The sequence below is a fragment of the Nymphalis io genome, chromosome 21, assembly GCF_905147045.1.
Source record: "Nymphalis io chromosome 21, ilAglIoxx1.1, whole genome shotgun sequence".
NCBI classification, from domain to species: Eukaryota; Metazoa; Arthropoda; class Insecta; order Lepidoptera; family Nymphalidae; genus Nymphalis; species Nymphalis io.
This window is the reverse complement of record NC_065908.1, coordinates 9,772,826-9,790,514: the sequence shown is the minus strand read 5'-3', so window position 1 is coordinate 9,790,514 and position 17,689 is coordinate 9,772,826. Positions and strand designations below refer to the sequence as shown.

The window sequence follows — 17,689 nt, the reverse complement described above, 5'->3', positions numbered from 1 at the left end:
AATTTCCTGAAAAACGTCACGAATGAAAACAATATTTTTTACTTTTCTCCTCTTAAAATGGCCTTCATATAAAATATGAACTCAGTATACATGAATCGTTTTCGTATTTTATTAGAAAACAATTTTATTTTTATATGAATTATCAAAAGAGCTGTGAATATTATTTTTTCTAAATGATTACTTTTGTCGATTCATTAAAAATATATCTTTTGGAGACATTATTGTTTAATATATGGAACTGGTTTTTTTTCATTGCATTAAATTACCGTAACCATCGCATTTTTCACCAACAATGTTCTAAAAGTTAAATACATTAATACAATAAAAAGTAAAATAATAGTCTATTAATGCCTCACCGCTGGGGGGTCCTCCGTTCTTGAGGAGACGGTTTGGAGTTTTAACCACCACCCTACTATGCCATGCCGCTATTATTGTAACAGATTTGAATCCGACACATGTATCCTTGCTTCTCTTCACCATTGAGCACGAGTCGGAACTATAAACACAAATTGAGCACATAAGCATATAATGTTTTTTCCATGAGTTCACCCGCAGTCAATCGGTTCACTTCACGCTAAATCACGTTCTAATGATTCTTTCGAATTATCGTGCCTACTTATCGTATCGTATTATTTGTTGTAAGCGTATAGCTTTGAATTTCTCAAAGAAAAACTATTCGAAGTTTTACAAAGTTGAATAATTATATATTATATTAAACAAAATTATTTTGCTTTTACGCCCTAATAAAACAAACAATCTATATTCTAAAGTGGTAAACTTTTTAATTTGTTTTTATAGTACTAATCTCCAAAGCAACTCATCCTTTTTATAAATTCTTTCACCAATATTTGTAATGAACCTTAAGTACACTTAATTACATTAACAAATTGAATTAAATATAAAAGTTATTCATAGAGAATAATTTTGTATTGAAAGTCAAATTGAAATCGGTTAAGGGAATGAGTTTCTTACGAACGCTATCTGTTAAAAAAAAATAAAGTTGTAGAACTTAAAAATACCTGCAAAAAAGTCTGCGACGTTTACATGTTACGGTTACTTCAAGTGTAATGAATGACTAAAGGTCGACCGACACGCTGACACGAGTCGGCGGCTTCCCATCTCGTTGTTATTCGATAAATCTTTTCGGCGGTGCAAAATGCAGCTTCTTTTGGCAGTTAATGATTGTGTAATTCGAGTGCTACCGCGCAATTTAGTGCCAATATGTCGCCGTAGTATGGGTGGGCGAAACATAAGTCTGTTTAAATAATGCCGGACTATGTCGGCGGGATTGGTATGAAGGCAAACTCTTTTACAAACATCATACAACTGCCTATTATAAAGCAACAATACGTTAATATCACACTGCCGGGTGAAGATTACCTTTTTTTTGTTTGTGCTTTCTTATAATAAATTGTTAATAAATGAATCAAAGCCGGTAAGCACTAGTATTTTTATCGAGATCTATCCCGAGAAAATTAGTATTTGCTATTACAGTATTTATTTATTCTTTATTGCATTAAATTAATTAAAAAAAATTATGTGCATCGCCTGTTGCATTAAATGCATTACATGTGTCTTTGTACGTTCCGATAATAATTAATTTATCGTGTGCATGGGTCAGGTTTATAATATGTTGTTAATTGTAGTATAATAATAGCACGTATCTCTATAACAAATTATCGGATTGTACAAAGTTGCATTAACTGCAACAGGTGGTAGTATCGCAATTGTAAAATATGTCGGCAGGCTGAATAAGAAGTGTTTAGTAAAAATATTACAAAAGTTGTAAGTCATGACGAAGAACGTTTAGTTTTCTTAGCTTCCACTAAGCAAGTTTTCGTACAAATCCGTCTAAGTAGGTATCACCCAGTCATCAGATATTTTACTGCCAAACAGATTGCTGTTATAATATTAACCGTTCCTTACATCGCCAATGCACCAACATTAGCAACTAAGATGTTATATCTCTTGTGCCTGTAGTTACACTGGCTCACTTAGCCTTCAAACAACAATACTAAGTACAATACTTATTTTACTGTTAATATTTCTCGTAGCGCCGAAGTCTACCAGTGTCTACTATAATTGGTGATCACTTAAAAAGATTAATATAAAACGTTTCTCGGAACTTTTTCCTACTACATTACGATATTTTTTTTACTAATTTTATATTTTTTACCTATTTATCCTGCTGTGTGAATGGAGAGACTCCGATAAAAACATGATGATTTTTAAGATTGAACACTAACCTGTTCAATATCCTGCTGACTTTGCACGGATTCCTGTTTGGTGGTGGATGAAAACATTATAAGGAAAACTGAATGTGTCTGTGAAATTATTCTACTCGTATTGGACGTATTAGAGTACCGTGGTGAAACCGCTACGTTTAAGTTCTTAATGATTTTCCTTATGAGTACAATCTCTTACATACATCCTCAACATAACTATTGGTGTCTTAGATTCATTACTACTAGTTAATGTTAATTAGTTAACTTCTATTTAAAAAAATGTTAATGAATAAGGCTCAGGGTAAGGTTTCATTAGTATGCAAGTATTGCACACACGAAATAATATTCCATTTTCAAAACAAACAATCAAAAGAGAAGAAGATCACTTATATGTAGTTCTTGATTCTTTTTCTATGTTTTTTTTTATAATAATAATAATAATGTCCTCCAGAACGATTTTGCCCACGGCGGCCTATCTCAAGAGAGATTAGCCAACTGCGCAGGATATATTATAGTGCACAAGTGTGTGTGCAAACACTGGTGCAGTGCTCTTCTCTCACTCTCATAATCCGATGGGACGGCAATCCGACACGACCTGAAAGAGTTCAGGCGCAGGACCAACGTTCTTTCCGAGGCACGGGAGTGTACACACTTCCAACTTCCAGACTCTGGGATGCTACTGAGAATTTTCTGACAAAAAAACATAATAACTTTTTATGGGACCGACCTGCGAATTGCACCCAGGACCTCCGGATCTGCGGCCTTACATCAAGACACTAGACCAACGAGGCAGTCCATATATATATTACACTTTCTACCTTACTTATAAACCATGCTTAGCGGCGGTTAAGTTAAACATTGATTTCCCTTTTTCTGCTATTATTAATTTGACAATATACTTTATACTTGTTAATTATTTTTGTTTCGGTTTTAAATTGCAATTTAAAAAAAACGTAATGTTTATCAATTTATAGTCATATCAATATATATATATAATAAATAGTTACTTAAACTTTATTATAGTATATTATTATGGTCATAATAATATACATAGTTTAAGTAACTATTTTTTATATTTTTCATAAAATTTATCAATGAAAAATAATATTCGTTTTTCAATGCATTTATTTACAAAAATAAGTACATGAAAAAATACAATTAAAAACACATATTGATTGATGTTAGTTCACAAAATATTTGTTATTGTCATTAGAAATTCGGTGATTTCGATGAACACGCTCGTAACCCAGAAGAGGAATTCGACAAACTGAAAGATGTGATGAAAGAGGACAGCTCCGACGAGAAGCCACCGGAGGAGGAGAACGCTACCCCCGAGGTTAAGAAAAAGAGCGCCACGCCTAAGGTAATAAAGTCGAAAATTGATTGCATGTACTTGATCAGGGGATAAACATTGATCTGTTAAAGGTAGGTACAATTCATATGATTGTTATTATATATATTTATATTTAAATGAACAAAGCGTTATTTTTATACAAATAAAAAGAAAACATCCATTGAGTAATTTGATTACAGAATATAACAATAATAATAATTTATTGAGAAAAAAGATAGCCTTATACATTAACATAGAGTTTTTATATAACTAAGTAAATAAATAATAATAAAAAATAAAAAAAAAACATAATTAGGCTAATTATAGTTGATACTCAAAAATAATTCTGTTGACTTCCAAAACTAGGCGATAATCTGTATCTTATAAGTCAGTCAGTGGATATACTTTTATGATTTGAGATGAGCGAAGGAAAAATACAACTAAATAAAATGTTTCGACGACATTTTTTTATTTGATATAATAATAATTAGAAACATGCTGTTAAAAATGAACTTTATACCAATATATTTAGAATTGTTTTTTATATCGAAGTATTAAATTTATATCTGGGTTATGTTTAGTAATATTGTGTGCATGTCATCGTTTTGATTTTATATTTGCAATATTTAAATCTCAAGAATATATATCAATTAAACACTTATATAAAATTAGTATAAAAACTAATAAGTGATATTGAAATCATTTCTATGTTAAAATTTTTCTTTAAATAATACAGATAATTAATAATTTATCTAACGTCGAGAGACGTTTATCAAAATTTACTTTTTTACTTCATATATTAGTATGTGTGGGTCAAATCTAGCAACTGTATTTTAAACCAGTTCCACACAAGCGAGTGAGCTGAAAATTTACATACACTTTTGGTGCAATACAAAACCAGTGTTATAAATTTTATTTCGTTTTAATACGTGGATTAAATAAAAGCTTATTTTTAGGATTAAAAAAAAGCATCGATTTTAGTCGTGACCAAATAATTTATATATAGCTACGAAAATAGAATAGGCACGATTGTTTTCTTATTATAAATATTATATAAAACATGAACGTAAAATTTAATTATAGTTTTGAACATATTTTGAAAGGCGATACAATCGCGATTTGTTTTTTTTTTTTATAGATAATATTTGACAAAACACACTTGGGTGAAGGACGATATCACTTCAGATATATTATTCGTGATGTTTTTGTTTTAAATTGTATATAATATATATGTGTATTTGCTAATAAATAATATAGGTTATTGTATAATAAATTTATTAATATGAATGTAAGACAAAAACTATCAAAAGACTGAAGGGTCAACGAGTGTAATACGTCACTATTTTCATTTATCAATTCTCAATATTTATAGATACGTTTGGCCATTTCAAAGGTGAAATCTATCAAGCGCTCATCCTCGACCGGTCTCAAGGGGACGCCCCGCAAGAAGGTTAAGAGCATCTCCCGTTCATTCACGGACAGCGACATGGCGAACGAGAAACCTTCCATGTTGAATCACTCCTTCTCAAAGAAGTCCAGTCTGTTGCATCGTCCCTCGAATATACTGAGACCTGTAAGTTGAAAGAGAATTGGATTATAATTGGATAACTTTCTATGTCCAAATTCAAGTAGACCAAAAATTAAATCTGAAACATTTTCATCGTTGGTACATAAAGTTAAACAACAGCCGAGTACTATTACTAAGTAACTTAAAAGTAACATTTAGAATCATATAGGATGTTTTAAAAGTGCCTAAGATGGCGATTAACGATTCGCTCCACGCAGGAGACTCCCCCGCTGGACTTGGAGAACGTTTCGGAAACGTTGCTGGAGAAGAACATCAAGGCGAGCCAGATGAAGTTCGGCTTCCTCGGGCTGGGCATCATGGGCGGCGGCATCGTGAAGAACTTGCTGAACTCGGGACACAAGGTGCTCGTCTGGAATCGCACCGGGGCCAAGGTATGTCAATTTTATTTGAAATTGCTCCGGAATCGTTTTCGGTTTCCTTTTTAGGTTGGATTTTATGACTAGCTGTGTCCCGCGGTCCCAACCACCTTCACTTTGGATGTATTCGATTCGTAATTGCCTACAGTTGGTACCAGATTGGTTGTACCACTTATGGTCAGTGTTTCAGTCCTCAGGGTAGCATGAAGTTATATAACATAAAAAACTGGTTCTTCTTAGGTCTAAATACATATGATCTTTTTCGAATCGGTGGTAGTTTTTTTTTAAATGTGTTTAATTTAGAAATGTATATAGTATGTAAACGAGATTAAAAACTATCTAACGAAAAACAATTTGATTGGTACTGGTAGAAAATCAAGCCTGTCGATCGTACAAACTGTCCAGTTTTATATTTTGTATAGTTACATTTAACTTCGATTATCTAATGATCCCGGAGTTAAATAATTAAGTTTTTGTAATATTGCTTGATCTGCAATACTATTGTCCTTTATGGTGAAAAAAAAAATAGATAAAAAATACCTAGCTTTATTTTATAAATAGTTTAAATAAAATAATTTACACGACAGAATTGTTTATTGAAATGTCCTCTTGCCATTATTTTATAATGATAGGTGTTGTTAGAAATAATTAAAATTTCGATATTTATTTTCTTGCGATGATGGAGTATCATCACGCCACTTCGCTATTTAAGTGTTTAGATAGATGACTGGTTCTATTTGGGTGTATGAACAGCTTTTGTTTATTTAACTAATAAACTCATAGTGTGAAGTTGTACAAGTATCCCAATTGTCCTTTATGAGCCCCTGGTCGCCATATCAACGATAGATTTTATTCACTGGTGGCAGAGGTTTGTGCAAGCTCGTCTGGATAGGTACCACCCACTCGTCAGATATTCTACCGCAAAACAGCAGTACTTGGTATTGTTGTGTTCCGGTTTGAAGGGTGAGTGAGCCAGTGTAATTACAGGCACAAGGGACGTAACATCTTAGTTCCCAAGGTTGGTGGCGCATTGGTGATGTAAGCGATGGTTAACATTTCTTACAATGCCAATGTCTATGGGCGTTGGTGGCCACTTACCATCAGGTGGCCCATATGCTCGTCCGCCTTCCTATTCTATATATAATAAAAAGAGAAACTGTCACAGACTACAAGTTGATTTGCCTAAATCTATATAAAGATTTATAAATTCACGAAAAGTGTAAAAAAAAACGCGTTTTATATATAAATCGAAACGCATCGATCACGCTACGTTTCGTCTATCATCATCTTTAAATCCAGAAGGTCCGATGCGCTCAGTATCATTACAATTACAAATATATTACCTGTTACTGCAATAATTTATTAATATTTTCGTATAATCTCCATGATAATAAAAAACTAGGAGATTTATGTCTAATTATGACGTATAGGAGAGTTTTGTTGTCGTAATTAGACTCAAATTTCAACTACCTTTGTACGTCTATACGATAATCAATTACAATTAATTATCATATAATTTACTATCTCTTACTCTCGTTGATCTAGCGGCTAGGTAATAAAGTTAATCCTGGGTTCGAATCCCTAGTTGGAAAAACATTGAGTTTTTGTGTTAATAATTTCTCCGTAGTAGTTGAGAAATTGGCACGGTTTCATGTAAAGCCGTTGGTTCTGCGGCTGATCTTTCTGCTGTACTGTTGGATTATATTACATTAATATATAACGTACTATTATATATTATATGAGATAAATAACTTCGCCGACGAATTTATTTATTTTATATTGCGGATGTTTATTTTAATTTAATCGTTTTAAGGAATTATATTTATTGATTTCACCGTTTCATGGATTTATAGAATAAACAGTTACTGCTCCAGTGTTTTGATGGTTTTTTTTTTTTTTTTTTTTTTTTTTTTTTTTTTTTTTTTTTTTTTTTTTTTTTTATAGAATAGGAAGGCGGACGAGCATATGGGCCACCTGATGGTAAGTGGTCACCAACGCTCTTAGACATTGGCATTGTAAGAAATGTCAACCATCGCTTACATATCCAATGCGCCACCAACCTTGGGAACTAAGATTTTATGTCCCTTGTGCCTGTAATTACACTGGCTCACTCACCCTTCAAACCGGAACACAACAATATCAAGTATTGCTGTTTTCTTTATAATTGGTCTTTATAATTGGTTCAGGATGTCCAAATTCTCTATATCTATCATATATAGAACTTAAAAAAAAAACACCAAAAAAAAAACCAACCAATTTTAAATTTATCGAATTAAAACTTTATATTACAAATTAATAATAAAAATATTAGACTAAGAATTGGCTAAGAAGGGAAAGTATTGTATTAGTTATGTATGATATATATATATATGTCTCTAAAACGGTTTGGCTGAACGAGATGAATCTTTAGATTCATTAAATTGACTTTTCTTGATGAAGTAACCGAAAAAAATTAATGCAACGTCTTAGACGTGTTGTTGTGATTCAATAGTTTTTTTATTTATACGTATTTGTATTTAGAAATATTTATACTTTTTCGTTACTAAATTCTTTATCTGAAACGGCGTTTTTATACTTAATATATTATATATAGATGTTGGTCTAGTGGCATGATGTAAGGCCGCAGACCCGGAGGTCGTGGGTTCAATTCCCAGGTCAGGCCAATATAAAGTTATTGAGTTTTTCTATCAGAAAATTCTCAGTAGCAGCCCGGAGTTTGGAAGTGGGAAGTGTGTTCACTCCCGTGCCTCGGAAAGCACGTAAAGCCGTTGGTCCTGCGCCTGAACTCTTTCCGGTCGTGTCGGATTGCCGTCCCATCGGATTATGAGATTTAGGGAATAGAGAGTGCGCACAGTCTTGACATTGGCCGCCGTGGCCGAAATCGGTCTGGAGGTATATAATATTATTATATATATTTATACTGCTATCATATATGTAGTATATAAAAGTTTAAGAGGAATATATAATAATCTATGTTATTTTAGTGTTAGAATTTTATTCACCATTTACATATGCTTTACATAGAAAGTAAAGGACATAACCAATAAAATCGTTCCGAATGAAGTGGATGTTTTATTTGAATTATTTCGAATAAAATGTAAATGTTTGACGTCGTAAGCGAAAAAACCGCTCAAAACAACATACGGTTTAATATAGATAGATTAATATTTTTTTCAGTTTTTATCAATGATATTAAAATCGTATAAAGTCGATACGTTTGTAAAAATAGTTTGTGTAAATCGTTTATTAAGAAGCTTTATCAATTGTAAGATTTTATGAAATAAGAGTGAAGAGAATATTTCCGATCATGAAATTATATCCGACTTGTCTCAAATGTTAAAAATTTCACTTTTATATATAAACATAAGCGTGAACCGAATTTTTATATTTCTAAATTGAAAATTCAAAAATGATAAAGTTATATAACAAATTTCCACCCTATACTTGATTAAAAGATTCTCTGAGGGGATAATTTTGATTTTGATTGATTTACAGGAACTCCATTGTTTAATTAAGTAGTATTCATACATTATTATATTAAATATTAAAACAAACTACTCGTCAAACTATGACCTCAAAAATACTATTACCATTATCTTATTGATAGCTTCATTTATATTAATTTTATGGCGATTGAAAGTAGATTTTATTTATCAGGAAAAGTAATTTGAAATATATTTTCAATTAAATAAAACTACAATATGTAATATTGTTTTGACAATATTGACGTGTCACTCGTATATTGGAATTCGAATATCGACGTTATAACGCTAGTTTTAATTAAAGTATGGCGGTTTTCACTAATGTATTATTCATGCTGTGCATTAGTAATAAACCACTAATGATAATTGATGTAACGTAATAATTAAATGAATTGGTCATAAGAATACAACGTTTCGTAATAGCATATACTTATTTTGTTTATTTTTAATAAGATTAATCAGGGATGACATTTTAATCCCAAGCAATATAAATAACACGAGAAAATAATGGAAATATTTATAAAGTACACACAGTTTTTAAGTAAAAAATAATAAAGCATAATTAAATTTGCTCTCTTTTGTTACGAACGAAAGGCAAAATGTGACCGCATATAATAGTGAATACTCTGAGATGTTAGCGCGGCTTAACTTATAAACATTGATTTCGCTCTTTCTGTCATTATTGATTTGACATTCGAAATAAGAAGACACAGCATTGTTTAATCGATCACTTACAACTTTTATAAGTAAGACCGATTATTGTGAACTTATGTCAATAGTGGATAATTAAATGTAATAGGAAAACGTTTAAACGGAAACGATTACGTTCCGAAACGGTTGCGATAGTGACAATTCGCTAGTGGAATTGGTTCGAAGGGTATTGTGTCAAATTAATATTTATCCTTCACTAATATAAAAAATATGTTCAATTGACTATTACCACTCCACTTCGCTTGATGTAAATTAATTTTGTGTTATGGTTAATTAAAAACAAACATCCCAGTACTCACTTTATATGTAATATATATATGCATATTTATATATACGATAATGGCATATAAATGAACACTGAACGACTGCAAAGGCACAGCCTTAAATATAATTATGTTATATTTTAAAGGCCTAAGGAGTTGGTATTCGTTGATTTTCGTACATGATACATAAATTAGTTAATTGTAAGCGATTTAATTACAAATATATTTTTTGTTTAATAAATAGTCTGTTGCCGTTTCTACTTGGCAGAAGCAATTTTTCGAACCATGTAATTTTCAATTCAAAATTTTCGATTCAAAAGTGCTTGTAAAGAGCCCACTCGAATAAGAAAACCTTCGTTTACTAATGTAGAGGTGTACTAAGAAAGGATTGTTCGGAATTTTGATTTAACGAGGCGAGCAATTATTAACTTCATTCAAAGCGTAACTATTTTAAGCGCATAAAGATAAATAAGTATTAAATTATTAGGTTTAAAAAGTCGCGTACATTCCGCAAGATATGCATCTGTTGTTGTTGCAGCTTGTCAATAATCTAACAGCCTGTGAATGTCCCGCTGCTGGGCTAAGGCCTCCTTTCCCATTCCAACACGCTGCTTTAATGCGGGTTGGTGGAATACACATGTGGCAAAATTTCAGTGAAATCAGACACATGCAGGTTTCCTCACGATGTTTTTCTTCACCGTAAAGCACGAGATGAATTGTAATCACAAATTAAGCACATGAAAATTCAGTGGTGTTTGCCCGGTTTGAAACTACGATCATCGGTTAAGATTCACGCGTTCTTACCACTGGGCTATCTTGGCTTAATAACTAATCCATTTTGAATTTTTACTAATATAATATATTATTCATATAATAATTGTTTCGACAACTTTGATGTTGTTGTATTTTTTTTTATTCAAGTTAATTTAATCATTATTCCCTTATTTTAATATTGTAAATATATTTATTTTAAGTATTTTACATTACATTAAATGTAATTTTCTTAGAGATATATTTGTATTTCCATAATTAGTAACAGCCTCTGAATGTCCCTGCTTGGACTAAGGGCTCTTCTCCGTTGAAAAGGTTTAGAGCAGTGTGAAAGAATTGAATATACATTACTCGATTAATTAAAATAGCCTATATATTAATATATCATGACCAATTATTGCTATATGATAATATAATAGTTAATTTTAAGATGACCACTTTAATCATTGCTCGCAGAGCAGTTCTTATTATGGAATATTTAATAAAATTATGATTTACGAAATGATCATTGATGTTTATTATAATAATTGAATGTAAATTTAATTATAAAAGTCTTTTGTATCTTACGATATAACATAACCCACAGTGGTTATTCATATTGCATTTGATAACTAAATGTGTGGTGTGACAAATATTTTAAATGTAGAAATCTATTTCAGCTCATGTGCTAAAATTTACTTATTATACTTAATTTTTTTTTTTTTTTTGTGGTACATAAAATATTTCTTTTGAAGTCTTTGCATGCTATCATTAGTTGTAAATGAAACAAAAACAAAAATACATTGAAAAATAATTTATTCTTCATGATTTACTTATTCTCATTAATAATATTTAGAAAATTTCAACAATACTTGTATAATTTATTTTAAGAAAAGATATACAATATAATCATTGTTGTATGTAGTATTTGGCATATCACTGCAAGACTTCGATACGACGGTGTCACAATATATAATTATAATAGAGATAGTATAAATAGTAGTTAGATTCGATCGTCACTCACGCACACGGGCTTACGGCTCGCTATGGGTGTATGGAGGCAACGGCACGGACGTACGCACGGCGGAGCGCGCCACGCGGTACGCGACAATTACAACAACGACAGTAACAACTTCCTTACACCTCGCTCTAACTTTAAACTACGTTTTAGGTCGAACGAATATAAAATGCATAATGCTCTAAGAGTTTATCCTAAATTACATCAAAATGGAAAAAGAAACGATCGAAACGAACGGCCATATTTACAAGAAAGATACTCACTCGCAGGAGACGATTTCCTTCGACCTACACACTAGGAGAAACTTAACCTTCGCTAAACGTCACTCGTCACTAGACTATCACAGCTACACGTAGCACGGGCGCCAGTGGGCGGGACGCAGCGCGTACAGGCGGAACACGCGCGTCGCCAGCCGGGACTACAGCGCGTCGCAGCGCCCGCAGCGCTCCGCCAGCTCCACGGCCAGCAGCACGCGCGCGTCGCCCGCGCGGCTCAGCTCGGGCGAGCTGGCGCTGGCGGCCAGCAGCGGCTCCAGCGCCGGGCGCCGCGAGCTCGACGGCGCCGCCATGGCCAGCAGGCGCGGCGGGCTGGGCTCGATCATGTTGATGTGCACGCCGTCGGGCACGGTGACGGGCGACGTGCGGCGCGAGTCGGCCGAGCGCTCGGTGGGCGTGTAGTACACGGACACGCGGCTCTCGTCGTCGGGCGGGCTGGGCAGCTTGGCCAGCATCTCGATCTTGGTCTTGAGGTACATGTCGATGATTTCGACGTCGGGGTCGAAGGCCATCGAGTCGCTGCGCCCGCACGAGCCGCTGCGGCAGTTCTCGAAGTACAGGCTGGGCAGGTTCTCGAGCACCTTGTTGAGGGTCTGCTGCTGGTACTTGTACGATTCGCGCAGTCTCAGTATCTGATGAGCGCTGAATTTTCTTATTTTATTTCGTTGGAATACGTAATTTTCTCGAACCCAATTCAACTGCGAAGTAGAGTATTCGCGGACGCGTTTCACCTGCGTAAACATCACAAGCGTGAGAAAGATAAATGTTGATTTTTTACCGTGAATGTGTTAATCTTGAATTCATGAACCATTTAAATATCAATTCTATTTAAAAAAGATATATTCATGTTTTAAAAATACTATTTGTGTCGTCATATATATAGAGCACTTACCTGATCATAATATTGATCTTTCATAGCGGTCAAATGATTCGTCCCTATGTCTCTGATATTGCGTAAGTGTGCCGCTTGTGACGAGTAGCTACTTTGAATCCACTCCATTTGCTGAGTGCAGTTCTCTTTAATTCGATGAACCTTGTAGTACAAACAAAAGTTCATAAGTTGTTTTTACAGCAAAAAAATATTGAATTGAAATAAACTATCATATAACTTACTTGAACTGCATAATTTTCTCTAAGTTTTTCTAACTGCAGTCTTTTGTACTGCTCAATATTGTCCAACATACAGTATATTTGTCTCGTACGGGGTGCGTCGCGACTGACGCATGTACAACAACTGCAGCAAGTCTCCAATAGACGAAACCTGAAAATAATTATAACTTATTAAATTTTCTTATATTAATAAAATTAAATATCATCTTTACGAAATTTTATCTTGTTTACAAACCTGTAGAATATGTAACGCAAACCTTGCACAAGCAAAGTTAGGCCCAGAAAACCAGCTGCGCATAGCGCTCCACATATCAAACTATAGATTTTGATTTCGAACATTGTCATAGGATCTATGTTTAGGACGACTTCCGTGGTTACATTGGCCGAAGGATTAGAAGCCAGGCATACATATGTGCCACTGTCCTCTCTATGAATGTCTGCAATGAATAGAGATCCATCTTCGCGTAGTTTCACTCGAGATTTACTGTAGTCAATCGGCCGATAATACTGATCATGGGCGATACCATGTTTGTAATATATGTCCGGTAATGACGGTTCTGGATTCCAATGGTATACATCTCTCGTTGGAGTGATCCAAGTTATGGAAGGCGCCGGATTGCCTCCAAACTTGCATACCAATAAAGCATCTGTTTGTAGTCTATGCAGCGTCAAGGGACTGCTTTTGATGAGACGTGGAGCCTCGCAATTGGTATTGTTTAAAATCATCAACATGTCGTTGGGATAAGTTAACCTACAACTTAAATCTGACTTTACTATTTCTTTTCTAGCCTCCACCCAGCTGACGAACCAAGCCATTCGACAGTCGCACGCCCACGGGTTATTGCCTATTCTTAATTCTTTTAAATTATCTAACAGTTTTAACGACAGGGGCAAATACGTTAATCCATTTGCACTGATGTCCAAATGCGTCACAGATGGCGTGTCTTGTAACGTAAAAGCTTCTATTTCACGTAACATCAAGTTGTTTCTTATATAAAGTCGCTGCAGATTGTGTAATCCTTTAAAATTAGTGTTCTGTAAAACAGCAATTTCTGTATGGTCGAGGTAGAGCGTTAACAAATTTTCGTTATGTTGGAAGAGCATCGAGGGCAAGGCTTTTAGTCTATTTCCACCAATATTAAGCGATTTTAAATTATTGAGATTTTTAAAAGCATCTTGTGATATGTTTTGAAAATTGTTGTAGCTGAGGTTTAGGTCTCTCAGCTGTTCTAAATTATCAAATATAGCTTTGGGTATATAATCTAATTTGTTGCTAGATATATCAAGTGTCTCCAATTCCTTAAGATTGACTAGAGCGTTAGATGTAATTTTGACTAGGCTATTATTGTTTAGGAACAGTGTTTTTAATTGGCGATTGGGTTTAAAATAGTAATCTAAGAAAGTTGCAATTTTATTATAAGATATATCCAAATATTGCAATCTTATCATCGGTCCAAAGACCTGGAATGGTATAGCTTGAAGTCTATTATGTGACACATCTAGGACTTCCAGATGATCCAGATCTGCGAATGTGAATCTAGGTATGTCGTCGATTTGGTTTCTGGACAGGTTTAAATGTTTTAAACGATTCAGTCTCGCGAACAGCCCATGTTCAGTTCTCTTTAATTCGTTTCTGCTTAAATCGATGTATTCAATATTATGTAGCCCGTCAAATACATTTATTTCTATAGAGGTTATATTTGAGTTCGTCCAAGTTATCTCTTGGAGTGAAGGTCCATAGTTCTCTAGGAAGGCTCGCGTGAGTTTGTTGTTAGGTACGGCGGCGCCTGAGCACGCTAAGCGAACCGGTGTGCATATGCAAGTAGAGGGACACTCCTCTGCCTCCACAGCTGCGCAAATTATTGCCAGCGTCAATATTTTGTGCAGCCACTGCATTATTTTACAACCCTCATAGTCTTATTGACTGGAAAGAGAAAAAACACTTACTTTTAGTGGCTAGGTCTCACTTTAACATGTAAATTATTTATATAATATATATAAATATAAGGCGATATATCATTAAATTAATATTTAAAGGTTAATTATTATGTTTCATGTGTAAAATCTTTGTACACTATAATGCACTGTTATTGTTTGTGTAACTAGTATAATTGTATTGGTCACTTATACTTTTATATTTTCAACCGTAAAATGTCAATTGTACATAGATCACTTGAAAATACTATTAATAGTTAAATATATATATATATTTTAATCATAAATGAAATTATACTAAACACTACTGATTATAATAATGAAAATTATTTTATGACATACTTAAAAGTTAATTTATAACATGAAATATATATTGAAATTATTATCTATTTATCTACTTTTTAATTTATCATTGTATATTCATTTATACAATCTGTATATTCATTTAATGTTATTTATTTACTAAATTTCAGTTATTAAACAATAATAACTGTATTAAAACAAGCCATTAAACAAAATTATCAGATATTAAACCTTGAATATTAATCAAACTTGAAATATATATTTAATATTTTGTTATATATATATTTTATATTTGCTTTGGTTAAATGATTATTTTCCTAGACTATTGTTATTGCTATCGGTTTTTTAACTAACATATAATACTTTTTATTCTGTAGAATTTCAATAAATAACTAATAAACATAAATTGACAAATGTACAGGACCGTTTAAGTAATGAAATTATTTTATGATCGTTAAAAATTCATTTAGTGCTCAGTACTATTATAAAAACGATATCGAAAAAAATATATCTAGAATAACCATTATTTGTTAATTTAAACTCATTGTTACCATTTAGTCATTAATGAATTGAATCGCGCGAGACAATACGTTTGTACTCAGACTTTGTTATAATATACTATACTACTACCTGCTGCTACCTACCTTCAATGTTCTATAAAGTTGTAACTACTTCCAACTATATCACATTTAATACTTTTTATCACAGAACATGTTAAACACAAAATTTACCTAATACTGGTCCACATCTCAATCCAACTTGCATAATCCACGTTATTTAGTATTGACAACAGATGTGAAAACGCCAGACATACTTGCGTTTTACACGTCACATATCAGATATTACACACACCAGTTTTCATTGTAGATATACACAAACATATAGTACGAATATTGTAATAACTGTAGATAACTTAATATACAATTTTCACATATAAAACGATTATATTCTCGCGATAATACAAAACGCAGTGACTACGTCCGAGTCGAGCACTAGAAAGAAATAAATGGCGGCTCTCGGAGTTGCGCGGTTCGCTGTCCTTTTCTCGCACTGGTGCGGTCTTGCGTGTTGTCTCCTTCGCACAATCAGCCCAGTCAGCTGGGGGATCGAGGGAAGCCGACGGATGCCGAACGGCGAAAGTGCTCGGAAACGCGTCGTGTCTCCGATCGCGTCGCGTACATTCTTACTTCCATGAATTCGTTCGTGAAAAAGAACGAAATGATTTCTACACAATTGGACATATTTAGAGGAATGTAAGATGATATTAAATAAAATATTCTTATTGCGTACTATATAGATTAATGTCAAGTTAAGTAACAGCCTGTGAATGTACCACTGCTGGGCTAAGGTCTCTTCTCCTTTTTTGAGGAGAAGGCTTGGAGCTTATTCCACCACGCTGCTCCAATACCGGATACGGGTTGGGGGAATACACATATGGCAGAATTTCAATTAAATTAGAAATGTGCAGGTTTCCTCACGATGTTTTCCTTCATCGTCAAGCATGAGATGAATGAATGAATTTTAAACACAAGTTAAGCACATAAAAATTTAGTGGTGCTTGCCCGGGTCGGAATCCACGATCATCGGTTAAGATTCACGCGTTTTATTCACTAGGCCATCTCGGTTTTGATTAATGTATTTTTCATATAATAGTATGATAGTACATCTCACACCATCGATTTGTCGACGATATCGTCATCATAGCAGAGTCGCTGGAACAACTCACCGAAATGCTGCGTAGCCTAGGCGAGTCTTCCCGGTGTGTCAGTCTCGGTATAAACTTGGACAAGACCAAAGTCATGTTTAATAGGCATGTCGTGCCGGGACCGATATACGTCGAGGGGAAACCTCTCGAAGTTGTTAGTGAATATACCTACCTAGGACAGATAATACAAGTCGGTAGGAACAACTTCGAGAAGGAAGCCGATCGAAGAATTCGCTTGGGATGGGCAGCCTTTGGCAATCTTCGTCAAGTCCTCCAGTCGTATATACCGCAATGTTTGAAGACGAAAGTCTTCAACCAATGCGTCTTACCTGCCATGACATACGGTGCCGAAACGTGGACACTGACTGCGGGACTAGTCCACAAATTCAAAGTCGCTCAGCGTGCTATGGAGCGAGCTATGCTCGGAGTATCTTTGAAGGATAAGATCAGAAATAAGATTATCCGGAAAAGAACCGGAGTCACCGACGTAGCTTGCAAAATTAGCATGCTGAAGTGGCAGTGGGCTGGTCACGTATGTCATAGGACCGATGGCCGTTGGAGCAGACGAGTCCTAGAGTGGAGACCGCGAATCGGCAAGCGCAGCGTAGGGCGCCCTCCAGCCAGGTGGACCGACG

The 17,689-nt window shown here is 34.2% G+C and overlaps 2 protein-coding genes across 16 annotated transcripts in view; one reads left to right on the top strand and one right to left on the bottom strand.

The window, feature by feature from the left end:
* Nucleotides 1-17,689, top strand: part of LOC126776789 (cytokine-like nuclear factor N-PAC) — a 69,231-nt gene that overhangs the window by 7,086 nt on the left and 44,456 nt on the right. For 12 of the 13 annotated variants that reach the window (XM_050499561.1, XM_050499555.1, XM_050499558.1 and 9 more), the window contains exons 5-7: nucleotides 3,439-3,588; nucleotides 4,931-5,131; nucleotides 5,344-5,517. In XM_050499561.1, the coding sequence (XP_050355518.1) occupies nucleotides 3,439-3,588; nucleotides 4,931-5,131; nucleotides 5,344-5,517 (525 nt within the window). The remainder of the gene's footprint in view (nucleotides 1-3,438; nucleotides 3,589-4,930; nucleotides 5,132-5,343; nucleotides 5,518-17,689) is intronic. The other variant, XM_050499556.1, reaches the window with a different exon arrangement.
* On the bottom strand, nucleotides 11,507-16,366 carry LOC126776763 (leucine-rich repeat and immunoglobulin-like domain-containing nogo receptor-interacting protein 3). Of its 3 annotated transcripts, none has more exons than XM_050499506.1 (5): nucleotides 15,990-16,366; nucleotides 13,347-15,035; nucleotides 13,115-13,262; nucleotides 12,894-13,034; nucleotides 11,507-12,732 (listed from the first exon to the last, which is right to left on the bottom strand). In XM_050499506.1, the coding sequence occupies exons 2-5, from the start codon at nucleotides 15,005-15,007 to the stop codon at nucleotides 12,145-12,147; spliced, it is 2,538 nt and encodes an 845-aa protein (XP_050355463.1). In that variant the 5' UTR covers nucleotides 15,008-15,035; nucleotides 15,990-16,366; the 3' UTR covers nucleotides 11,507-12,144. The 3 variants fall into 3 exon arrangements, with proteins under 3 accessions (XP_050355463.1, XP_050355464.1, XP_050355461.1); XM_050499507.1 differs by having other exon boundaries at nucleotides 15,994-16,366; XM_050499504.1 differs by having other exon boundaries at nucleotides 16,081-16,366.

Bases quoted from the DNA above. Each gene is read 5' to 3' on its own strand.
- LOC126776763 (XM_050499506.1), bottom strand. From the start codon at position 15,007: ATGCAGTGGCTGCACAAAATATTGACGCTGGCAATAATTTGCGCAGCT. The intron at 13,263-13,346 runs GTTTGTAAACAA...AATTATTTTCAG, and splicing joins TTGCGTTACATATTCTACAG to GTTTCGTCTATTGGAGACTT. The intron at 12,733-12,893 runs GTAAGTGCTCTA...ATGTTTACGCAG, and splicing joins AAGATCAATATTATGATCAG to GTGAAACGCGTCCGCGAATA.